Source organism: Osmerus mordax, chromosome 4, assembly GCF_038355195.1.
Source record: "Osmerus mordax isolate fOsmMor3 chromosome 4, fOsmMor3.pri, whole genome shotgun sequence".
Lineage (NCBI taxonomy): Eukaryota > Metazoa > Chordata > Actinopteri > Osmeriformes > Osmeridae > Osmerus > Osmerus mordax.
Genome location: NC_090053.1, coordinates 2,672,583 through 2,695,332, shown reverse-complemented (window position 1 = coordinate 2,695,332; position 22,750 = coordinate 2,672,583). Strand labels below are relative to the sequence as shown.

General features: G+C 46.7%; 3 protein-coding genes across 4 annotated transcripts; all 3 read right to left on the bottom strand.

Moving 5' to 3' along the window:
* Positions 1-620: 620 nt before the first annotated feature.
* On the bottom strand, positions 621-7,641 carry epx (eosinophil peroxidase). The gene is made up of 17 exons (XM_067234158.1): positions 7,609-7,641; positions 6,585-6,669; positions 6,390-6,477; positions 5,977-6,152; positions 5,728-5,860; positions 5,409-5,538; positions 4,870-5,076; positions 4,165-4,540; positions 3,724-3,884; positions 2,692-2,950; positions 2,408-2,578; positions 2,031-2,268; positions 1,676-1,887; positions 1,394-1,558; positions 1,139-1,222; positions 884-980; positions 621-738 (listed from the first exon to the last, which is right to left on the bottom strand). The coding sequence occupies exons 1-17, from the start codon at positions 7,639-7,641 to the stop codon at positions 684-686; spliced, it is 2,670 nt and encodes an 889-aa protein (XP_067090259.1). The 3' UTR covers positions 621-683.
* Positions 7,642-7,956: 315 nt separating this feature from the next.
* On the bottom strand, positions 7,957-16,403 carry hps5 (HPS5 biogenesis of lysosomal organelles complex 2 subunit 2). 2 transcript variants are annotated; one of them, XM_067235231.1, is made up of 23 exons: positions 16,255-16,403; positions 15,480-15,605; positions 15,254-15,364; positions 15,059-15,123; positions 14,733-14,925; positions 14,479-14,613; positions 14,173-14,387; positions 14,005-14,076; positions 13,721-13,809; positions 13,418-13,596; positions 13,084-13,242; positions 12,823-12,982; positions 11,730-11,847; positions 11,032-11,265; positions 10,869-10,937; positions 10,165-10,724; positions 9,908-10,028; positions 9,677-9,826; positions 9,436-9,555; positions 9,220-9,333; positions 8,923-9,029; positions 8,458-8,743; positions 7,957-8,342 (listed from the first exon to the last, which is right to left on the bottom strand). In XM_067235231.1, the coding sequence occupies exons 2-23, from the start codon at positions 15,579-15,581 to the stop codon at positions 8,282-8,284; spliced, it is 3,420 nt and encodes a 1,139-aa protein (XP_067091332.1). In that variant the 5' UTR covers positions 15,582-15,605; positions 16,255-16,403; the 3' UTR covers positions 7,957-8,281. The 2 variants fall into 2 exon arrangements, with proteins under 2 accessions (XP_067091332.1, XP_067091333.1); XM_067235232.1 differs by having other exon boundaries at positions 11,032-11,181.
* A 323-nt stretch (positions 16,404-16,726) lies between these two features.
* On the bottom strand, positions 16,727-22,267 carry gtf2h1 (general transcription factor IIH, polypeptide 1). The gene is made up of 15 exons (XM_067234972.1): positions 22,126-22,267; positions 21,439-21,594; positions 21,155-21,347; positions 20,563-20,725; positions 20,339-20,432; positions 20,030-20,179; positions 19,848-19,927; positions 19,266-19,396; positions 19,035-19,122; positions 18,721-18,809; positions 18,498-18,615; positions 18,277-18,367; positions 17,826-17,941; positions 17,548-17,640; positions 16,727-17,449 (listed from the first exon to the last, which is right to left on the bottom strand). The coding sequence occupies exons 2-15, from the start codon at positions 21,590-21,592 to the stop codon at positions 17,363-17,365; spliced, it is 1,647 nt and encodes a 548-aa protein (XP_067091073.1). The 5' UTR covers positions 21,593-21,594; positions 22,126-22,267; the 3' UTR covers positions 16,727-17,362.
* Positions 22,268-22,750: the final 483 nt, after the last annotated feature.

The following is a 22,750-nucleotide window of genomic DNA, read 5'->3' as shown; positions in this document are numbered from 1 at the left end:
TGTGTCTGATTAAAGGTTGGGTGTGTGGGTGTGAGAGGAGTCACAGAGACAAACCTGTGGAGGGTATTTGTTCTCACAGTAATGGGAGAGGCTTTGTCAAATGACAAACTGTGAGCCAAACAGGGTAGGCAAATACCTCCAGATTGTTCAGCATGAACAGCAGCTCAGAAATCTGAACACGAAAGCTTTCCAGTAGAACCGGAAGAGCCAACAGAGCTACTTCATCTTGGGACAGGTGACTGATCAGGATTAAGGTCATCACCAGGAACTGCTTGGATACAAATAATAATACAAAAAGCTTAACTTTACTTCCACGCCCACAGTTGCTTAACAGGTTTATGGTAGGAAATATGGCACTCAGATCCGACATACCAAGAATACCTCATTGAGAATGGCATTATGGTCAGCAAAGCTGTTGAAGGATTTGACAAGTTTTCCGGAGCCTTATACTTAGGTCCAAGTTTGTTAATTTTTATGAAGTTAGCCTACTAGTACTACTCACAATGCCCTAATAAACAGCAGTGTAGTAATCAGAATAACACAGCAAAGGCTGACGTAGCATGTACAATACTTTTTTTTTAATGACATTAAATGAGTACCCTTTTCATGGTGACCCTAAACCCTTTAAAGCAATATACAAAATATAATATCAAATTTGTATGGTAAAAAGTTAATCAAACAGGTTATCTGTCATCTTTACAACAATTAGCATCCACCTGCTCCTTCTTTGAAAAATATCTGTAAAGGAAAAAAAAAGGAAAAAATTGTTTATATAGCATCCGTTGCTTGACGATTCATCAGATGCTAGACTGTTCATTCTTAGAATGTGAAGTTCATTCTTAGAATGTAAAGTTCATTCTTAGAATGTGAGTTGCTGACCTACCTCCTGTAACAGATCATCATCAGCACCAACATAGCCACCCCTCCGACCACGGTCATCACCGCAGAAACCACGGAGACAGTGGATATGGAGGGAGGATCTGGGTGACAACACACACAGAGAGAGGAGGACGTGATCCGAATCATCAGAGTGACAGCTCAGTTACCGTGTAACTTTGTGAAACTCATGTCAAGATGCCGTTTTTCAATTTGTATGTATTATACACCAACAGTATTGGGGTATGAGAAATGTGTTTACCTGTACAAATGAATGAACCTGGGGCGTTGGTGCATTCCATAGTTTCAGGGCACGATGAGGGCTGTTCTATACATTCGTTAATATCTACAAAAAAGCGTTGTCAACATGAATAAAACATAATCCCTACAGTTTAATCTTTTCATGAGAATAAAACAAAGGCAAATCATGCTGCGTTTTGTGTACAGCATATCTGAGGAGAAAGGTTAGGGTGGAGGAGAAAGGTTAGGGTGGAGGAGAAAGGTTAGGGTGGAGTACCTTGGCAGGTGGGAGCAGCAGGATTCCACTGCTGGCTGCTGGAGTCACATGTGACTGAGGACGGACCAATGAGACGGAAGCCTGCTTGACACTCGTAAAGAACCATCGAGTCACACAGAAGATAGAAACCGGACTGTAGCCTGGGCACTGGGCCACAGCTGAGACCTAAGAGGGAAAGGAAAGACACCGTCGTCAAGGTCGTCTCCCATCCTCTACTTTATCAGGTACTGTATTCCTTCCCCTGAATCAAAACCCCGTCTGTGTCCTCACTTCTTTCTCTACCTGAGTCAGGTTCCTTCCAGGCGCTCAGGTCCAGCAGAGGGATGAGGGGGTGGCTGCAGGCCAGCATGTCCCCCGGGCTGACAGTGAGGGAGAAGGGGTCCGCAGGGACGTGGGTGATGTGGCTGTTGTCACAGATGAGGCGTGACAGGGAGACTGCCTTGAGACTCGTCCTCTGCGCGCTGGTGAAGACGCCCTCTCTCTCCCACCAGAACCTGACGCCCACAGGGTTGTTAATCACGGAGCCTTGGACTTTCTTCAGTAGGGTATTATTAACCATTATACTATTGAACTATCCACTACAGCCAAGGAGACACAATATTAACAGTACAAGGATTCTGGGAACTTTATTTCACACCTGTCACCATCTCTCAAGTCTCGAAACTGTTTGGCCAGCAGACAGGACAGCAGTGGGCCCACTCTGCCACCAGGGGGCGCCGGTTCTGAAATGGCCCCGACCCACACGTCTATGTTCTGGGGCGTTCCATACAGGAGCAGGAACTTGTGGGCCAGACTGGGGTTCCCCAAGATGTTGGCTAGGTCCGACGTGGTGTTTGGAACCACCAGGCCACAGTAACGTCGCCATGAGCTGTATCCTGGAGGACAGGGTGGAAACACACATTCCAAAAAATACGATGTACAGTTTTTGATACTTATGGCGAGGAAGTGTTCAAAGCAGACTCAAAAAAGCTAAGAAAAAAAATACTTAAAATATTTTTTGGGTCTGGGACGTACCAGGCATGCCATGATCCCGGCCCCGTTGGAGGTTCAGTGACCCAAGGTCCAGAGGCATTCCCCCCTGGGCCTGGAACAGCCTTTCAGTCAGCTCCTCCACCATCATCTGCCCTGGCATCTGGAGCTTTGCTGGAGACAGCAAGAGGCCTCGGAGGACAGGGTCTATCCCCCCTGTGGACCACCACACAAGTTAAGAAATGAAAAGAAAATAACAATAAAATTAAAAAGCCTTGAAGCAAAACCAAATATTAAGATGTTATTGTGTACTAAAACTCCCATCTCACCCTCATGGATGACTCTCCAGGAAGCAAACAGCGAGTCGTGCAGAGGGAGAGGAGGATGCTGGGAGCTGAGGCTGTAGCCAGGACCTAGCCTCGCTACGATTGGCTGTACTGTGACGTGGGCAAAGCGGAATGCAGCGACTGAGAAGACGTTGGCAATGCTGGGGTTCACCTCGGGATTGTAGCCCTTGTACTTGGGCACGAGGTCAGAGGTGGCATTTACACCCAGCACCCGCGGCAAGTAGTGCTCCCATGTTAGGATCTAGGATCAAACATGTCAGTGAGCTAAGAACTCTGATGAACCAAGCTGTCATCTGGCAGCTACTTGTATCCAGTAACTAACAAAAAGTATGTTTTGCTAGATTAAGTGAAGCAAACATCTACCCCTGTCAAACAGCTTTTTATTCCAATGACTGAAATAAGCAGTCCTAGTGCTGTGTCATAGACATACGTTTTTGTCCCTCTTCAATCTCATACACACATACAGTACATGCATGTGCCATGCAGAGGTGTGAGGTATGAGGTACTGTACCTGAGGTGTGAGGGAGGGTACCTGGTGTGTGAGGTGTGAGGGAGGGTACCTGGTGTGTGAGGGAGGGTACCTGGTGTGTGAGGGAGGGTACCTGGTGTGTGAGGGAGGGTACCTGGTGTGTGAGGTAGTGTACCTGGTGTGTGAGGGAGGGTACCTGGTGTGTGAGGGAGGGTACCTGGTGTGTGAGGTAGTGTACCTGGTGTGTGAGGGAGGGTACCTGGTGTGTGAGGGAGGGTACCTGGTGTGTGAGGGAGGGTACCTGGTGTGTGAGGTGTGAGGGAGGTACCTGGTGTGTGAGGGAGGGTACCTGGTGTGTGAGGTAGTGTACCTGGTGTGTGAGGGAGGGTACCTGGTGTGTGAGGTAGTGTACCTGGTGTGTGAGGGAGGGTACCTGGTGTGTGAGGGAGGGTACCTGGTGTGTGAGGTAGTGTACCTGGTGTGTGAGGGAGGGTACCTGGTGTGTGAGGTCGTGTACCTGGTGTGTGAGGTGTGAGGGAGGGTACCTGGTGTATGGCCCCCATGATCTTCCGAGCTTCCTGGTAGAGAGTGTCAGGGCTCCAGTGAGGGTTGAGCAGGTGCAGCTCTCTCACCAGCCTGTTGTGCTCTCTCAGGAACAGCGTGTGCAAAGCGATCATCCCCAGGTGCTCATTGGCCCGTGAATCCCCTGAGGTGAAGCAATTTACCTTTAGTCATTTAGCAGACGCTCTTATCCAGAGCGACTTACAGTAAGTACAGGGACATTCTCCCCGAGGCAAGTAGGGTGAAGTGCCTTGACACGTCATTTCGCACGTCCGGAATCGAACCGGCAGCCTTCTGATTAATAGTCCGACTCCCTAACCGCTCAGCCACCTGACCCCCCAATCAGGCCTTGTCATTTGGTCCGGAGGTCAGTACACAAGTTCATGGGTTTCAGAGGCACAAGCTTGCCATGACATGTTTCCTACCAGCTTGGAAGCACGAAGTCCTGTTCTTCCAGAGTGAAGGGATGTCAGGTGTGCCTGCAGTAGTGGCGTTGAGCCCTCGGCGAGGTCCGCATGGGTCCAGGTGGGGCTGCAGGCGAGGCAGGAAGGGCATGTAGGAAAGGCCCTGGTCTGAGTGCTGGGGGTTGACGGCCAGTAGGCCGAGAGGAGAGGACAGGTCACGCAGGGCAGAAGCCAGGGAGGGGGAGCTGCCATACACCATACTGGCATCTACGTAGGAAGTGATGGCATTCAGCTGCTCCCTGTGGCGCTGGGGCAGTGGTCCTCCAACACAGCTCGGGGCGGAACGGAAGAAAGGCATGCAGTCCTGGATCCCAGAACGAGGATCTGATAAAGGGATCTTGGGAAGAGAGACAAAGAAAGGCGAAGGGATCAGGCAGCGATACAGTTCATGTCAGTCTCTACTCTCCGGAGACAGGTTGGGTGGAGGCTTTGGAGGAGAGGGGGCTCTTACTGGGTGGGAGTCAGGTGGCTGAGCGGTTAGGGAATCGGGCTAGTAATCTGAAGGTTGTCAGTTCGATTCCCGGCCGTGCAAAATGACATTGTGTCCTTGGGCAAGGCACTTCACCCTACTTGCCTCGGGGGGAATGTCCCTGTACTTACTGTAAGTCGCTCTGGATAAGAGCGTCTGCTAAATGACTAAATGTAAATGTTCCCAGCAGGGGGCACCTCGATGGGGAAGCAGGGGGTGTCCCGGCTGCAGGTGCGGGTGCAGTCGGCTCCCGTCCTGAAGGCAGATGTGCTGGGGCTCTGCGGGGTCAGGGCCAGGTCATGGTCAATCCACTGGCCCCACTCCACCAGCAGGTGTGACAGAGTGGAGTCCAGAGAGATGTTGTCGTTGTGGGTGTAGAGCACCTCTTGGGACACCAAGCGCACCTGGAGGGGGAACATCACAGGTGAGTTTGGTGTTGCAGCGGGTGCAGAGGGACTGTGCGGAGAGGGGTGCTCTTACTGGGGGGAGGGTGAAGTGGTGGAGAGGGGGCTCTTACTGGGGGGAGGGTGAAGTGGTGGAGAGGGGGTTCTTACTGGGGGAGGGTGAAGTGGTGGAGAGGGGGCTCTTACTGGGGGGAGGGTGAAGTGGTGGAGAGGGGGCTCTTACTGGGGGGAGGGTGAAGTGGTGGAGAGGGGGTTCTTACTGGGGGAGGGTGAAGTGGTGGAGAGGGGGTTCTTACTGGGGGAGGGTGAAGTGGTGGAGAGGGGGCTCTTACTGGGGGGAGGGTGAAGTGGTGGTACGTGTGCTCAGGGTCCCATCCTCTGGGAACCCCTCTGATATCCTCGTACTCCGGTGGCAGCCAGCGAGAGTAAGGAGTGTTGGCAGCCCCCCACTTAGGGTGCTGTCTGAGGGGTCGGCAAACAAACAGTTCATCAGGCTTGTTAGCATCTGCAGTGAGCACACTGAAGCAAACTCAACTGCGTCCGTACGGCAAGAAATAAACATTCTACTATCTTCTCATTGAAAATGTTCAACCACTGTGAGACAGGAACGAGCAGCATCGCCGTGTGTATGAGGAGCCTGAGTGTTCTGACCTGTTGTTGCACTCCCCAGTGAAGGAGCGGTATCGCCGGCTCAGACAGCCCGTGTCACACCTCGGACGCAGCAGCTCAGAGGAGCAGCCGGTGGCCTGCAGCAGTGGCTCCACGTCAGCCGGACTCAGCAGCTCTGCACACAGCAGACAAACACGTTCACAGAGGACAGGCGGCACTCACAGAGCCGTCGTGTGAGGGGGGAAGTGATTCCTCTCACGGATAACACTTCCTGTTGATGTGTTCCAGTACCAGTGAGGTTGGGCTGGGTCATGGCGTTGGTGTAGACCATCTCCCTGATCAGTTCTACTGTGATGTCTAGCAGCTCTGCTGCCCTGATCTGGGTCCTGGTCATAGGCCCGGTCTGTTTGAACTGGGCAAGTAGATCACTGGACCTCAAAGCCCCTTCTGACAGAGTCATCTTCACTCTGCAAAAGCGATTGTCATCATTGTATCAATGATTAAAGAACAAAAATGAATAAAGTTAACATATACAAATTTTAACCAAAAAATACTGGAGAAAATGAAAATCGCAGTATAGGAAATTAATTAATTAAAAAGGCATCATTGTACTTAAGTACCGTTGAAAGTACTTTTGATAGTTTTCATTTACATATTCTCGATACCAAAAAATGCACGAGGTTATAATTATTCCACAGACTAACCTTTCCCTGGTATGAGCATAGGCAGCATCAGTTAATTCAACAGCTCTTCTTAAAGCTTCCTCCACAATCTTGGACCCCAGATAGACACCTGGACACAATGTATTCCGTTATCTCCTCAAACATATCTCAAGAGATGAGAAACCTCTTAACTAAACTATCTAAGGACTGGTCTAGTGGGAAAGTCTCTAAACGTACCTGAGATGTTCTGGAATAGTCCGAGTGAGGCAGAGTAAGGCAGACAGAGTGCGGCGACGGCCAGTGTCACCATGGAGAAGGACACCTACAACAAGAGGACATCTAACACGTACAGTGACACGTAAAGGCTGCTTTGTGACACAAATCTATAGAAGTACAAACTGGTATGAGGAATAGCGCTTTAGGATAAATGGGTTTGTCATGTCTGAAGAGCTTACCATGGGTGCCACGTTGATTATTCTTGTAGTCAGTCTCTAAATCAGGTATACAGACACTGTGTGTAACTAGGGTCACTTAGCCAAAAAAGTCTAGATGTTTGTGATAAGTTGCCAAAACTGTTGTCAAGCACCGCAAAATTTAAAAGATATTATTCATTGAAAAGCCTTCATGATGTGGAGGTAAAGCTGGTGTGCGTCGCTGTGTGTCTGCTTCAAGCGTCAGAGTTTGACATTTATACACTGGCAAAGCCAGCCGGTATGTGCAGAATCTTTCTATCGGTCTTTCTGGTGACAGGCATTCAACATCAAACAGAAACCTCATTGCCTCGACCTAATAACCTTTCAAAACAAGTCTACTACTGTCCTCTCTCTTGACGACAACCATCTGTCAAACGGAATCAATTATATCACACAAAGTTAGTTTTGTGGCCCACGGTTCCACAAGCCTTTCAGAGTGGCATTTAAAAGATGTAATAGGGATAAATCCGAGGGGAACTCATAAGTTTATAAAAGGAGTCGAAGGTCAGTATTTACAATCAACGATTCAAGTTAAAGAGATTCATTTTTAAAGGCAGCTGTGCCTGCAAGAGTATGAGAAGCATCCGAATGGTATTTCACGCTGACGTCATGAGACCTCTTCAGTTTTCAATAAGCTCTCCTTCTTACTGTACAAGTGTGTCAGTGTCTTCGCTGGATGCTGAAAGCTTGAATCTGATCGTCACCATGCCAGGGCCTCCAATGACACGCGCAGGTGGGCCAGATGGAAGGAGAGGACAGGAGACGGGCGAGAGAGGAGGACGGATTACCTGGGGAAGGGGGGGTCCTGCATAGGGACGCATTTTGAAAACTAATCTGTGGTAATTTTTTCTCACCTGTTATATTGATAGTAAATGTTCTTTGTTAAACAAGGAATATATTAGTGTTGGTTTAGGCCGAGATAAACAATATAGACAGCCTAAGAGAGAAACTGCTTCTGAACTCTACATAATGTTCTCTATTCACCTTTGATGTTCCAGGTGTGGAGGGAAGATATTATCCAATGAGAAGACAGTTTCATTTCATTACTGTGTTATTAACGCTATCGTTTTTTAAGACAGGAAAGATCAGGGGAACTTTTATCTCTTGAAACGTCTGTAATAAATGGAACTAAGGATCAAAGTTCAAATACTTTATTCCAATAAATATTTATAGATTAGCATAGTTAAATTAAACTGGTTTGATTAAATTCATTCAATGGTCATGTGCTATTTTTTTTTTTTTTTTCAATAACAGTTCAGCCATAAGAAGTCAATGAGAGAGGTTAGTCAAAGCAGATACAATATCACTCTTCATTTGGAAGACATTTACTGGATCAGAACACTGAAGAAAGCTCAATCCTACATTAGGACATGGAAGTTAATAGGCACTGTCAAATTAAGAACAAGTTAGCTTGTTTATGATGTGGCTTTGGGCACCGGCTAGGCCTCTCCCTGGCACCAGCTAGGCAGGTTGGGACCAAAGAAACCGATCACAGCGCTCCAGCATGGTTTGGATCAGGGCCCTGAGGAAAATGAGACCGATTTGGAAAAAGTTAACTCAGAAAGTAACATCTGGATACAAACTGTACCGTACAATGCAACACGCGGAACATCCTCCACCTGGTCGTGAGAACCCACCTCTGCCTCTTCTCTGCCACCCTCAGCAGCTCACAGACCAGGGCGGAGTGGGGCCTGAGCTCCACCTCCACCCCGCACTCCTGCAGGACCGCCAGGGCCCGGTCCGGCCCCACCACCCTAGCCAGCCTCAGAGTCAGGCTTTCAGGGCTGACCTGGTTGCTGCTGTCTGCGGAGCCGTTAGCCAGGCTGCTCCCAGCGCATGCCTGGGCCTGGTCCAACGGCCTGCTGCACTGCTGGGACATCTGGATCACAGTCTTCCATTCATCCAGGGTCTGGGGCACCACACCTGGGAGGGAGAGATGGGAGAGTGACAACTCTCTTTGAGATGGTCACAAGTAACGTTAAAGTCCGAGAACAGTGACAGTTTTTTGGGGGGATTGTTTTTGAAATCCGGTAACTTTCCGTTGTACGTTTGAATGTTCTGAGGGGATTTAAACGGTGAGATGTTCAGTGACGGGTGTGTACCTTTGGGCTCCTCAAGCAGACTGAGGTCATCCAGCCTGCAGATAGCAGAGAAAGCCTCTGAGCGACGCTGCAGCTCACAGCACAGGTACAGGTAGCCAGTCCAGTATCTGCACCACACACACACACACACACACACACACACACCACAGACAGTGAATCACAGGTCAACTTATCCCCTCACAGTCCTGCATAGATGTGTCTCTAAACACCTCTTCTCGGAAGTATATGGTTTATTAGGTGGCAAGTTATGTGTCATTACCAACCAGCACTGACTGTAACAATCGTGACAGCAATTACCCGTTTCGCCTGCAGGTTTCAGCCATGATTTGCTTGGAGTCCAGGTCAGCTGGCAGGCGAATCAAGAGAGACAGGAAGCGGCCATACCCCCATGAGAAGAAATGCGAATGCCACCTAGAAAAGAGGGAAACGACGACTGACGTGAGACTGACGATCCCAAGGGTGAATAGCGAACACAGGTTGTGGGTCTGAGTCCAACATATCACAGCGCTAGACCTGGGATGCCCGTCCGAGGTCAGGGTGTCAGACTGTTGGGGAGCATCGTGGGATAGCGCCAGCTGGAGCCAGTCCTGACGCAGCGACTCGGGCTGGAGGAGGGAGCCCAGGAACGCCGATCTGGAGGAGAACAGGAACAGGTTCAACACAGCACGGTCAATTGTAGTTCTTCTAGTTTATTGTAGTTCTTCTAGTTGTTCTGTAAATGGAGAGACGGAGAGCAACACCTAGCCAACGCTACCTCTGTTCCTCAGCACGCGACTGCACAAGATTGTCGAGGTACGCCAGGAAATGGCTGGGCTGGGCCATGGCCATGACGTCAGAGGGAAGGATCGTGGGATAGAACTGGGTGAAGGAGCGCACTGCAACCTCCCCATGCTTCTCATACAACCTAAGAGAAGAAATACACATTTCAAAAGAAGTGGTGGCCAGCTGGGAGGGGACAGGTGATTAAAGGCTTGAGGGTGTGGACCTGTGGAGGTGAGCGAGGAGATGAGGAGCGCTCCAGGGCTGTAACTCTCGCAGGCTGCGCAGAGACTTCAGAAGATCCCCTTTGTGAATCACCTCCACCACCTTGTTAGACTGCGTCAGTTCTGTATTTTTTTTAGCAATAAAGGGATGCAATAAAAAGGCACATTGTTAAACTTTTAAATGTTTCCACTGTGTATCTTCCATATAACTGAGAAATATACAATGTACCAGGTCCTGATAGGAATGCTACCTACTAACCTAGCATGGCTTCCATGAAGGAGCTCTGGAGCTCTGGGTGCTCATGGAAACTGAGCACACACATCCTCCTCACACGCTCCTGGTCCAGCAGGAAGAAGTAGCGGCGCATGAAGGTCGCGACCCCTGGGTGCTTAAGCGGCCCTCTGAAGCAGCGCGTCTCCACAAACAACGTGGCCAGTCGTCCGAGCTGCGCCTGGAGGTCGGAGGGCAGGGGTTTGGGGGGCCGCACGAGAACGGGCTCGGAAGGAGCGCCGTTTGACGTTACAGGCACCTCCTCACCGCCGCCTTCGGGACGGAGATGATCTGACCTCTGGTGTCCTTCCTCGCCACTCGCTGGGGAATCCTCGGGTCTCTCGTTCTCCTCGCCCTCGTCCGCCGGCGGTTTCTCCAGCGATGGGGACTGGTCCTCACATTCTGGATGGACCCTCTCACACCCCTCCACACCGAGGTGTCCTTCAACCGAAGGTCCTAAAACCCTCTCCAGCACAGGCACCCACTCCTCCAGGGCTTCCCCTAAGCATGCCGGGTCCAGCAGAACTAGTGGGTCCTGGATCTGGAAGCTGCTTAGGATGGAACATGGTACATACATGTTTAAGGTCATGCTGTTCTCTTTGCCATAAAGAGAGAATGATATCCTCTTTAGCCATAATTATGGGATGTCTGTAGAACAAAAGGTTTGTGTGTTGCCGTTGCTGTGTACGTACACGGCTCGCTCTGTAGCGGTGCGAAGTTCCTGAAGGTCATTCTCCGTGTTCGGTTGACTGACGGACACCCTGTAAAACACACGACATATCAGAACACCTTCTCTTGCTGTCGGGGGTTAGCCTTGCCTGCGGCGCTAATGTCCAGCCCCTCTTCCACACTCACTCGTGTTCCGGCTCTTCAGGAAGTGGTGCGGTGGAGGGAGCGAGCTCGGCCTGTCCTGCACCCTCTCTGTGGTCAGGCCGGAGCCAGATATCCGAGTTCATCTGCAGGGTGTTGATCTTGTCAGTCGTCTTCTTCACAAAGCTCGTCACACTGAGGGGAAGGCAAGGCCTCAGGTTCAGATGCAGCCTCTGACAATGACCCTCACTTGCCAGCGAGGCACGGCGAACAATTCGTCTTCACGAACACAACAAAACTACAATGATGAAATGTACAATAGGCATCGAGGTCCACCGAACAAATGCATGAACAGCAAAGTTGAAACTAAGGGAGTGAAATACACAGGTTTGAATGTGAATGCTATGCGGAAAGAGGAAGTAAGTCAAACCACCCCAAAAACAGGCTGCACGTCTTCTTTTGAGCTTTGAGCTTTCACTTCTCAAAAATCACACAACCTTAAAAGAAAATACGTATTTGAAAAGCTTATAGCCCTCAAAAAACACTACCATGTTATCCATCATAACTGTGCCTAAATGTAACTAACTACAAGGCACATTTGGACATGCATGCAGTGGTCGGGTATCATATCTAATTGACCAACATCTTTTGCCCTAAAACCCATCCACACATTTCATTTTTATGCTTGAGCGCATAAAGTTTATAGTTCTTTTGTCTCCCGAAAGGTGTGTTGGGGGGGTCACCTGTCTCTGACGGCCTGCAGAGCGATGCGGGGGGGTTTAGGGCGGAATGAGAGAGGGAGATGGAACTGCAGGCTGGGCTCAGATCGCTCCCCCTCCACATGCTCACTGCTCTGGTGATCTGAATGGAGATGGAGGACAGGGGCAGAGAGGAAGACAGATGGATGGAGTCATGGAGGGGAGGGCAACAGACCAGATGTGGCAAGCAGGTGTAGCGAGCCCTCTGCAAAACCAAACAGGAAGTAAACACAGCACGACAGTGACAGAAGGAAAATGGTGTCAAGGGACCAGCTATGAATCCCCCTGAGATGTGCCGTGACACACCAAATGCGAAGCGAATTATTTGCGCGTTCAATTTGTGTTTATTCATCATCAGTCATGTCCGAAATGACTACTATAAACGAATACGAAGTAGTGTCGTATAGCAGAGGACGTCCACAGACAGCTACAATCCTCTTGCCCTCCATTTATTCTAAAACGTCAGTGACATCTCAACACGCCCCCAAAAAGTTTATCGTTTTTTGTAGATTTTTGATCCCAAACCTTTCTTTTTTCAAACTTTTTTTTTCCATACCCACAACACGTCCCAAAAACAGTTTCTCGTTATTTTAAAACATTTTTTCCAAAATATTCGTTTCATAATATTGTTTGACACTTTTTGGGGGAAATATTTTTTCCAAACTTTTTCTTCCACACCCATAACACGTTCCAAAAAAAAGGTTTATAGAAAAATTTAAACTACTTAACTACAGCAACCCCCTGGTACGACTTCACACTTGGCCAACCATTGTCACTATTTTGGAAGATAACATCAATCATGTGTGCTTCCCAGGGTCATCTCACCCCAGGTGTCAGCTCTCACACAAAAGAAATGTTTTGTTTACGGAGAGCTCTCCAGACGAGCTTATATCTTGTTGTGGCTCTGGTTCCACGTAGTTAATATCCCCACAGTATGAATCACTCCGTTCAGTACATACTCAAAAATAAATAATTAATCTCGCCGCACGAAATATTTGCTTTGCGTTCGGTGTGAACACAGCATAAGCCTTTGGTCAGCTTGCTAAAGATGGATGTAACTGCTGCACATGCTCCTTACCATGGTCTACCTGGTCTTCCTCCTGCCCAAAACTAAACTCCTTCAGTCGCTCCTCCTCCAACATGGATTGGCTGACAAGGGAGCTGGTCTCTTCATCCGATTGGCTTCCTCTGCGGCTGATGACACGATAGATTCCACAATCCAGGACATTGAAGCTTTCCTGTATGTAGAACATAATATAGTGAAGGCAGGCAAGCCAGTGTTAGCATTCACACAGGAAATACAAGAAAAAAGCTTGAACAAACTGATTTCCAAACTCACGTGAGAGGAGATGCTGCTTCTGCGACTACTGGAAGCTGAATCCAGAGGCTCTAGTTTCGAGATCACTTCCTCCAACTGGCCAATCAGATCGGAGTGTGTGGAGGAACTGAGCTGTGACCTGAGGTGGTCAAGACGGTCGACAGGGATCGATTTACGCACCTGTCATGAGTAACCACAATTATTATTATTTGTAATATAAAAACCACCACGTTTCAAATACACAATTTTGATTGCTGTCTGAGATACAGTACCAGTCAAAAGTTTGGACACATTTAATGTGTCCAAACTTTTGACTTGTACTGTATGTAGTAGGGGTTGCAGTTAGACATCTTACCCTGCTGGGGGCGATGGTGTGCTGAAACATGCAGCAGACGGAAGCAGCAGCGACCCAGGCCTCTCTCCGCAGCAGCCGCTCCACGCAGCGCTCGGCAGACAGCAGCGAGAGGTGAGACAGATGCCCGTCACCATAGAGACAGAAGAGCTCACTGCGGTAGACGGCAACCTCCACTACATCTGCAAAGACCCAGGACGTGACTAGGTTTAGCCTTGAAGACCACAAATAAACAGCCAAAAGGTGACTGGATAGGATGGTTGTGTGGATATGGTGAGTGTGACCTGAAACTGGGGTTGCGTTTACCTTTGACCTCTGACCACAGAAGCACCTGGCCAGTCTGAGGTGTGAAGATATATATGGCAGAGTCAGTCCAGGCCAGCAGATGCTGGTCTCTGCACATCACAGTGTGAGAAACACAATCCTCTCAACCAAATAGCCAAGGCTTTCTTAACTCAATATGCTGTTCTAAATATAAATCACTTCATATGTGAAGTTTACCCAAAAACAACAAAACAGTGATCAGTTGTTTGGAGTAGCACAAAAATTTTAGTGTTAGATGAAATAGTGTAATTGATGTGTGACTATACCCAAGGCACAAGAGTTTAGGGAAAGCCATGGACTGGGGACTCCTCTGCACAGGGTTGTATTGGGGCTCAGTCCTGAAAAGATAGAAAATAAAACACAAAAATGCATACAGGAATGAACAAACCTTCAACAACAAACTACTCATATCCTAGTGTTGGGCCGTGACATACCTGTAACTGATCAGGGGCACAGGGGGGCAAGCAAGCAACTGCTTGAACTGGTGAGTACTGAGGACCTCTCCACTGAAACTGGCCTCCCAGATTCGAGACCCTGGGCGTGCACAGTACAGCAGGGGAGCCTGCCCGGACGCCAGCACTCGGCTCTGAGGAAAGAAGCAGGCCCCGTACTCTCCATCTCGCTCCTTGTTTCCAACCCTCCAAAACTTCTCCCTGAGTGGAATAGAACGGGGAGATACAGTAAGACCCAAGACAGTGCAGGTGATGTGAAGGGCTACGGAGCAACGTGTAACCGGTCACCTGCCTCTCTGTGTCACACAGGTAGCACCGGCTCAGGGAAGACACCAGGAGACGGCCGTCGGCGTAGCCCAGCTGCACCACTCGAGAGTCCACCGTGGTGATGGTCTGCACCGGGAAGATCACGAACGCTGACCCCTAGACCACGTCGCACACAGGTCAAAGGTCATTTATCAAACAAATACGTTTTTTTCCCCCCCCCGTTTCCCAACACAACCAAAAAGACAACAACATCTGGAGGCAGCCTGGAGGAATACCTTGCCGAGTTTGGAAGATCCTGCACGGAGAAAGGACACCTTGCCTCCGGCGTCCCCGACAAACACCCTCAAGGCAGTGGTGTCCCAGCACAGTGAGGTGATGGCCTGTGCCTGGTGCTCCCAGGAGACACTCACTCTCTCTGGACGCCCACGTCGCTCCAGTTGCAGCTCCCAGACAACCACCAGCCCCTGACTGAGACCGTCCACCAACAGACAGCACAGATATCAACAGGGAGCCAAACATGAAAGAGGAAGGACAACAAGGGAAGGAAGAGTGATGACAGATGATATCTAGACAAACTGAACAAAGTAATGGAGTTCCTTACCTTGTTGCCACGGCAATGAAATCTTCATCGTGTGGACAACAAGCCACCTGAGTGATTGAACCCTCCTTGATGCAAAATAAAGCGAGATGGTTATAAATAAAAGCACATTGTAAAAAGAGGCTTTCTTCTGCATGCAAATCATTCGGTGCCTTGCTGCAAAATATAACAGTTTAGAAACGAGGTACAGAATGACACCTTGTGCGTTAGGATGAGTCTTTGTTTCCATCCCTCCCTCTGGATGAGGTGCAGTCCCCCTGAAGATGTCCCTATGGCGAGCCACTTCCTCGACACTGCCAGGCAGGTACACTGGCATACACATGAATCAAGTATGTCACATTCACTCATGTTCCATGTGATTTAAATTCAGAAAGATTGTGTGTTGCTGTGATATTTTCCTTGCTGTCTGACAGGAAACGTTTACCTTAAGTCTCCCAGAGTCTAGACGTAGGGCAGAGAGTAGAGGGTCAAGGCAATCAAATTCTGCCAGCACATGGCTGTGAGACTCGGACACAACGGGAACCATGGGAACTATTTGGATGCTGCACGGCTGAGAGACATACAATACAAGACTGAACCATTACAATAGCTATATATTTATTCAAAGAATTGTGGGGATTAACAAAACAAAACTTGAGCGAATTGACAAATCATGACATGACGTGTTCAAGACCCAAAACACAATTTTAAGCACAAAATAAAATATTGCTAGACACATGAAACTAGACAGTTTTTCGACCCTAGAACGACTTTGTAAATTGGTCTGGTTTGCTGTCATTTCGAGATTTTATCAGAATTGTGGAAATCGTAACGTCTAACTAATGAGAATGCGCAACTCCCACATTCTTTTGCAACGTTAAGTCGTAGCGCGAGTATGTATCACGAGACCCTTGCTCACTGAGATAGCGATTATTTCTATAGCCAACGTGTAGGCTAAACACTAACAGAAACATACATGACCATAAAAACGAAAAAAGTTATAATTATGAACTAGCCATTTGATTTGTTGGCTTGCTGACTGTAACTGACTGTACACACTACTAGTAGTAGACAATTATGAAGTCCGCTCCCCGAGCAAGTAGAGTTGTTGCTAGCTAGCTGGCGTTACTGTAGACTACCTTCATCGCAATGCATCTGTACTAAACTGTAGCATCACGCATGCCACTACACTAGCTAGATACTGAGCGAAGCAAACTTACCAGGGATTTACAAACCCGTTGATGAATACATTACCCGTTTTAATTTCCAAGTCACCACATCAAGTCCTAACTACTGACAGTGTTGTTCAGACATAGCTAGCTACAAATACCTTTCTAGTTAGCTACTAGCAGCGGACTGCGAACTGTCACACCACCAAACTACTAATGAATCACTCCAGCGACCGCTTCAGGAACACTTCCTGGAAAGATTAATTTGGTAGGCTACTTGGCAAGCAGCCCAGTTCGTACCTAAAAGTGTAGTTTTCGACAATCAAAATACTTACTACTTAAAATGTACAGGCCTATATTGCAGACGTAGACCTGTTCATGATCGTTTTATGCCCTCCATTAGGAATTCTATTGATTGAAATTTGAGATGTCCTCCCAGAGACCCTGCTTCGCTAGAGCAAACCAAAATAAATTATGAGAATAAGGTTGGGTGATAAATGCAACACACGTGATTACAGCTTGGACAAAAGCATGAACATCATTTAATTTTTATGTAACATCCAGAGTTTGTCTTCAGTGCATCTAGAAGGCGCAGACATTACAAACCAGTGCAGTTTCTGTGTGATTGGGGCACACATTCTAAAGCACGATAGTGAAATTGTCTTTTCAGTATTGCTATTTTTTCCCTCCCCTCAACAGCCCAGGTTTACTAGAACTCAAGTCCCTGAAAAGGCCCAGGGCTCAGATGGACTGCCTTGATTTGTTTGAGCTTTCCATCTTCAGTCTTGTCCACCAAAAAGTCCATGAAAGTCTCAAAGTCCATATCCTTTGTTTTCCAGAGTCCCACATTAGATTTTCTTAAGTTTGGTCATTTTATACCACTATTAAATTGTGTCTGGTGGTTCAACTGGTATGGAATTGCATCCAGTCCATTGAAAAAACAACAGAAATGAACTAATTATATTCATTTGTGGTTGAGATGCAGTTATTAACGTTTAGGGATGTACAGTAGCAGCCATCCGTGTCCTTACAGCCCCAGTAGACCACACCCTGTCAGGTTCGTGTTTCTGTGTGCTTGGCTACAGAAGCCTGTTGGAGGTCTATGCCCTTTCCTGTTCCCTTGCCTCTCTCTCACGTGTCATCAGCAGGACTGTGTTCCTCAAGTCTTCCTCAACATGCGGCGAGTTTGCCAGGCATGGAACTTATTGTAAGCCGTCTGTAGCATCTCCTCCAAGTGACCTGTGAGCTGTGGGATTGTTTCATATATTTATTTACAAAAGGGCAAAACAAATGTGAATGTAGTGTATATGCTACTTTTAGATAGGTGCATATCCTGGTCCTTACATTCATACTCAAATATTGACGCTGAACCTTTTCTTGGAAGGGGCGGAGCTTGGTCATTTGGAATCTCTCTAGGTTCGACCTCATTTTCACCACCTTTAGGGGTATGAATACAATTAAGAATTATTGTTATTTTCATCAGAAATTAGCATTACAGGGAGAAAAATCACACAGCATTTGGGCAAACTTGCAGTTCTCTATGATCAAACAAAGGTTAAGAAAGGTAAAGAAGGTCACACGAGAATGACATATTGGAGTGATCCATGGCACTAAAAATGTACCTTCTCCTCCAAAAACGATGTGTTTACAGGAAAGCATGACCAGAAGTGCCTTAACAACTCTCCAGCAGCTGTGTACAAATGCTTCAGTTCCCCCTGAACTTCACTGGGCACCATCTCTAAAGCAAATCAAAGAACCACAGCAGTCAGGTGCAAATATACACACATGATTAAGTTTACATATTGCATATAACATTATATTTGATAGTGTTTTCCAAATATTTATTCAATAAGCCATAAATGTTTATTAATTTTAGATTATTTATTTTTTCAACCAAGGAGTTAAAACTTAAAACAAATTATTCCAAATAATAGGGGCACAAAATACCTCCTGTAAGGACTGGGAAATGGAGATAAAATAATAATGGAGGATCGAAAAAAACATACAACTGAAGCAGCAAAGAATCAGGAGAATCACCAACAAACACAAACTAAAAATAAATAATTTACTTACGATTTATGGCTTGTTGTGTGCCTGCTTGCATGAGTATGCCCCCTGGTGAAAGGGCAGAGATGGCAGAACTGGCTGTGTTGCTGGACACCACCTGTGAGGAGAGCGTGACAGTTGTAAGGAGGATGCTGCACAGAAAATATGAAGATTAAATGATGATAATAGCAAGATGTCAAAGTGATAGTGTTCACAACAGGTTGCGAAGAAGCAGAGAAGTTTCTAACCCGAGTAAGGCACGGCTTGTAGTTGGCCATCTCATGCTGGACGCAGTTGACAGAGTTGATGATGTCTTGGCTGGTGGTGTACTGTTGGGACTGCAGGGGCACAGGGCCATGAGAGTACCTTGTAGATATGGATTTTAAAATTATTCAATATTACTAGGCACAATTAATGTTGTGCTTGTGAGAGAAGAGTGGAAAGAAGAAGAATTCCCCAACAATCCTATACCTATCAGATTTCTTGAGGTTCAAAGCAACTGTTTTCAGTCCAACTTCCTTCTGCAGGTCTTCGTATTCTATGGCCTCTTGTATTTTCACCTGGAATATATGACATGATTTTAAAGTTACTTTACAAATGTTATATACGCAGCTACTGAAACAGCATCACACAGCCAGGGTTATTAACGACTATTAGTATTTGCACTACAACAATCAGTCAGACAAACTGTGAAGTGAATTACATTTCCACTGCTAGTCTGCCATTATATTAAATAGCTACAAATTAAAGTACTAGTCTTGGAATTTCTTGAACCTACTGTTTACCTTCTTAATGGGTGGCTGGAAAAAGTCAGAGTCCCTCGAGTTTCCATCTGTACTGCTTGTTTCACTGGCTTGATCATTAGGCGTTTCCCTATGAAAACAGATTCTAGATTCAGATCGGATAGTAGATCTACTATATTGTCATTCTGATAAAGAATCAGCATGATAAAAAAACAAGTAAGCTAATCATCTTAAGTTTAGAGAAGAATTGTACACAGAGAAAGCTGAGTTTACCCCTTTCTTGAACCAGCTGCTAACACCATGGCACTGTGGTGATTGAAACGCTTGATGATAGCCGAGTTGCTGTTCTCCTTTACAGTCTTGTTCGAGCTTGATGTAGAGGGACCTGTAGAGACTCCATAGCCCTGCACACAAGAAGAAGAATAGAAGACAGCCTTAGCATGCAGCTCCCTTTCGGTTGCACCATACTAGGGGTGCAAACAAGGAACCGCAAAGGCACTGCGATGCCAGCGAAGGCTCTAGAGTACAAGGTAAGCCACTGGTGACACATTTACATTTAGTCATTTAGCAGACGCTCTTATCCAGAGCGACTTACAGTAAGTACAGGGACATTCCCCCGAGGCAAGTAGGGTGAAGTGCCTTGCCCAAGGACACAACGTCAGTTGGCATGACAGGGAATCAAACTGGCAACCTTCGGATTACTAGTCCGACTCCCTCACCACTCAGCCACCTGACACACTCACAACATTTCAGGAATTTGGTATCTTGCTCACGCAATTAATCTGGAAGCCGGAGAGACCGTCTCCACGATGTGGGTAGAATAATTGCATGATTGAGTAGGTGGCTAAATCTCACCTCATCTAACGTCTTGTCCTCCAGTGACATTAGGTCCACCAAAGGATTCTTCACTCCTTGTATCACCATGGATTTCAAGCCTGTGATATGAACATGGCCCTTTTAATGAGTAAATGAATAGAAGAAATTACCAATTTCACTATCCAACTTGGCCACTAGCAAAATGCTAGCCAAGGCCTTACCCTTTTCATCCTGCTTAGCACACTCTGAGAAGATATCCTGAAGGCCGGTGTTGATGCGATCTCTGTGGAAGTAGTGGGACTGGAAAAAACGGGTCCAAAACTCCTTTTCTGTCAGGTTGTGCGGTACATTCTCTCCATACTTTTCTTTCACTGGTAAAGCAAAATTTAATTCAACATTTCCAGTTCCACAGAATGCAATTACCAGTCAATCATTGATATAACAGTATCACACATTTCACAAATTCTACTAATCCAAATGCCACAGGAATACTGTTTAACAACAAACATGTAGCAGCCCACGTATCTTACCTGCTGGGTATGTTCGGAAGATGGACTCAATAATATCAGAAGTGAGATTGTATCTTAGGCCATTACAGCCATCTGTCTGCGGCCTTATGTCCGCCTACAACCAACATTAAGATGTTTAGTCTATGATTCCTAACAACGCCTCAACCAAACCTAGACATGTGTTTTTTCTATTGCATCTTTACATCATTAATATCATTGTGCTGATCATGCTTTGGTTTGCTCACCAGAAAGGCTGCTGATATGCCAACATCCTGCTTGTTGTTGGAGAGAGAGACATCCACGTTGTTCATACTCATCCTGTTGGCCCAGAATTCTTCTGCACTGATTACTTGACTGACAACCAGGTCTTTGTACAATTGAAAAAGCACAGGATCTTCTTGTAGCATTCTGGGGAGAAGAACAACATAGAAATGTATGTAACCATTAATAGTGGCTTGAAAGTATGGGAAAAGCACCAACAAGTGAGTATGTTTTATTATAAACATCCACGATTGTTTTTGTCACATCATCCTTTAGCATATAGCTGGCCAACGAATTCATGTGTTCAGAATGACTAATTGGTCTCTTTTCGCATACTTCTTTTTTTGGTAACATGCAAATGTCTCCTCATGAACAGCCAACCCTTCACCCTGCAGCCTGGGTTCAGCTGTGCACAGTTCAAACCTTCCCATGTATGTAAGGCAATCCGCAAAAAACATTGCGACAAACATTCAACAAAAATAAAAAAGTATAACGCATTTGCATGCGTGTTGTGTACACCATCCTCTCATTATCATTGATTTTCATATTTCAGATTGGTCTGTCGTTTGGCCTCACCTATTCTTCTCTTCTAGTTCCTTGTTTGCCCTTTTTTTGAACTTGGGTAGCAGCTGTTGTAGCAGGTCCTTAGCAGCATCACGGTCTTTGAGGGCACTGCTTTCATTGGCAAAGTGGAATGTGGTGCTTTCACCAGTGTGAAGGACCAACTGAAGTTGAATCTTGGCTTTGCCATCAGGGCTGATCTTCTGACCTGTACATAAACAATTTCCAATTATTACCCAACACAGTGCTATATTAAACTAATATGACGTCTATGGAGGGGGGATCCAGACAGAACTTACAGCGAATGTCTGCATACAAGTGACTAACGGTGAAGCGGTCTTTGCCTTCTGGGCCCCACGCTATTCGCTCGGCCATCAGGTATAGAGTGCCATCCTGTTTCCTCTGTCGCACCCTTTTCAGGACCAGCAGCACCTCCTCCGACAATGCTGCCATTGCTAGAAGGAATTTTAAGTGGCAGTGTGTGATGAGGGCAACTGAATATCACGTCACAGTTTACACCTTGGCTTGAGCGTGTCCCGAACATGACACGAACCACAGTTTTAAAAGAGAGGACAATGATCATAGATAACTAGCGTGCTAGCTGAGAATGATATGCTAACGTCAGTGTCAGTAGTATCAGTGTGTATGATAATGTATGTCAAGTGTGAACTGCCGTCCAGCTAGCTAGCTAGCTCACGTAAAGTTACAGGAGGACTAGAAAGATCGCGGCACTAATTTGCTAGTATGATATAACATTTAGAAACTAACGTTATGAATAGTAAATAAGCTTACATACATACAGCATGCATGTCAACCCAAAGCAAGTAAAGCTCTCTTTTGGTCTCGGCAATGTCAGTAAACTGGTTAGCCAGCTACCTAGCTAGCACTAGACTAGCGGCGCGCTGACAACGTCAGCTGTACTGTTTTGAGTATGATATACCGACATGGCTTCGACCCGAAAACTAATGAACAAAAATGATCATTACCTTAAACTCCAACGTTGTTGTTGCTGACACCTTGTATCCGCCTTCCCCTGATATAGGACATGCGACCACGTTAACCCAAAATACGTAATTTGAGTGAATTTAAGACAACTCCGACTCCATCTACTCAAATGTGTCAAGCGGTGTATCACTTCTATAATTCCGGTGGAGTACAAATGAACAGGCTACACGTTCCTCACATAATCTATACTATAATGAGAGAAATCTCTGTCTGGGATGTTAGGGTAGCGATTGTTTAACGATTAGCTCGAGAGCCTTGTTTGATTGTCAACTTCCCTTGTGGCTCACTTCCGTTGTGTTGTGGCTTTTGCATTTGTTTTGCAGCTTTTGCGTTTGTGTTGTGGCATTTGCAAAGTATTGACGCGTCTCTGCCACCTATAAAACGAAGAGGCAGACTTCTATTTGCAGATTGACCTAGCATTTATCCAAGCGTCAAGCGTGCATATTTCAAATATTCACAATAAATCTAGTTTTCATCTTATATTCACCCATTTGTTGTTGTTGTCACTAAACATTGTCTTCATATAAACTTGGGATTTAATCAGAGTATCGGTTTGCTCATTTAGCTAGTTCACGTTAAATTACAGGAGAACTAGAAAGATCGCAA

Coding starts and splice junctions, on each gene's coding strand:
- epx (XM_067234158.1), bottom strand. CDS start 7,641: ATGCGTCCCTATGCAGGACCCCCCCTTCCCCAG. Junction 5,861..5,976: donor GACCCAGCCCAACCTCACTG/GTACTGGAACAC, acceptor TGCTGTGTGCAG/AGCTGCTGAGTCCGGCTGAC. Junction 2,951..3,723: donor TCATGGGGGCCATACACCAG/GTACCCTCCCTC, acceptor GTTTGATCCTAG/ATCCTAACATGGGAGCACTA.
- gtf2h1 (XM_067234972.1), bottom strand. CDS start 21,592: ATGGCAGCATTGTCGGAGGAGGTGCTGCTGGTCCTGAAAAGGGTGCGA. Junction 19,397..19,847: donor AGGACAAGACGTTAGATGAG/GTGAGATTTAGC, acceptor TCTTGTGTGCAG/GGCTATGGAGTCTCTACAGG. Junction 17,641..17,825: donor CATCGTTTTTGGAGGAGAAG/GTACATTTTTAG, acceptor ATACCCCTAAAG/GTGGTGAAAATGAGGTCGAA.
- hps5 (XM_067235231.1), bottom strand. CDS start 15,581: ATGGTTCCCGTTGTGTCCGAGTCTCACAGCCATGTGCTGGCAGAATTT. Junction 9,556..9,676: donor TCGCGTGCTGAGGAACAGAG/GTAGCGTTGGCT, acceptor GTTCTCCTCCAG/ATCGGCGTTCCTGGGCTCCC. Junction 9,030..9,219: donor GAAACCTGCAGGCGAAACGG/GTAATTGCTGTC, acceptor TGTGTGGTGCAG/ATACTGGACTGGCTACCTGT.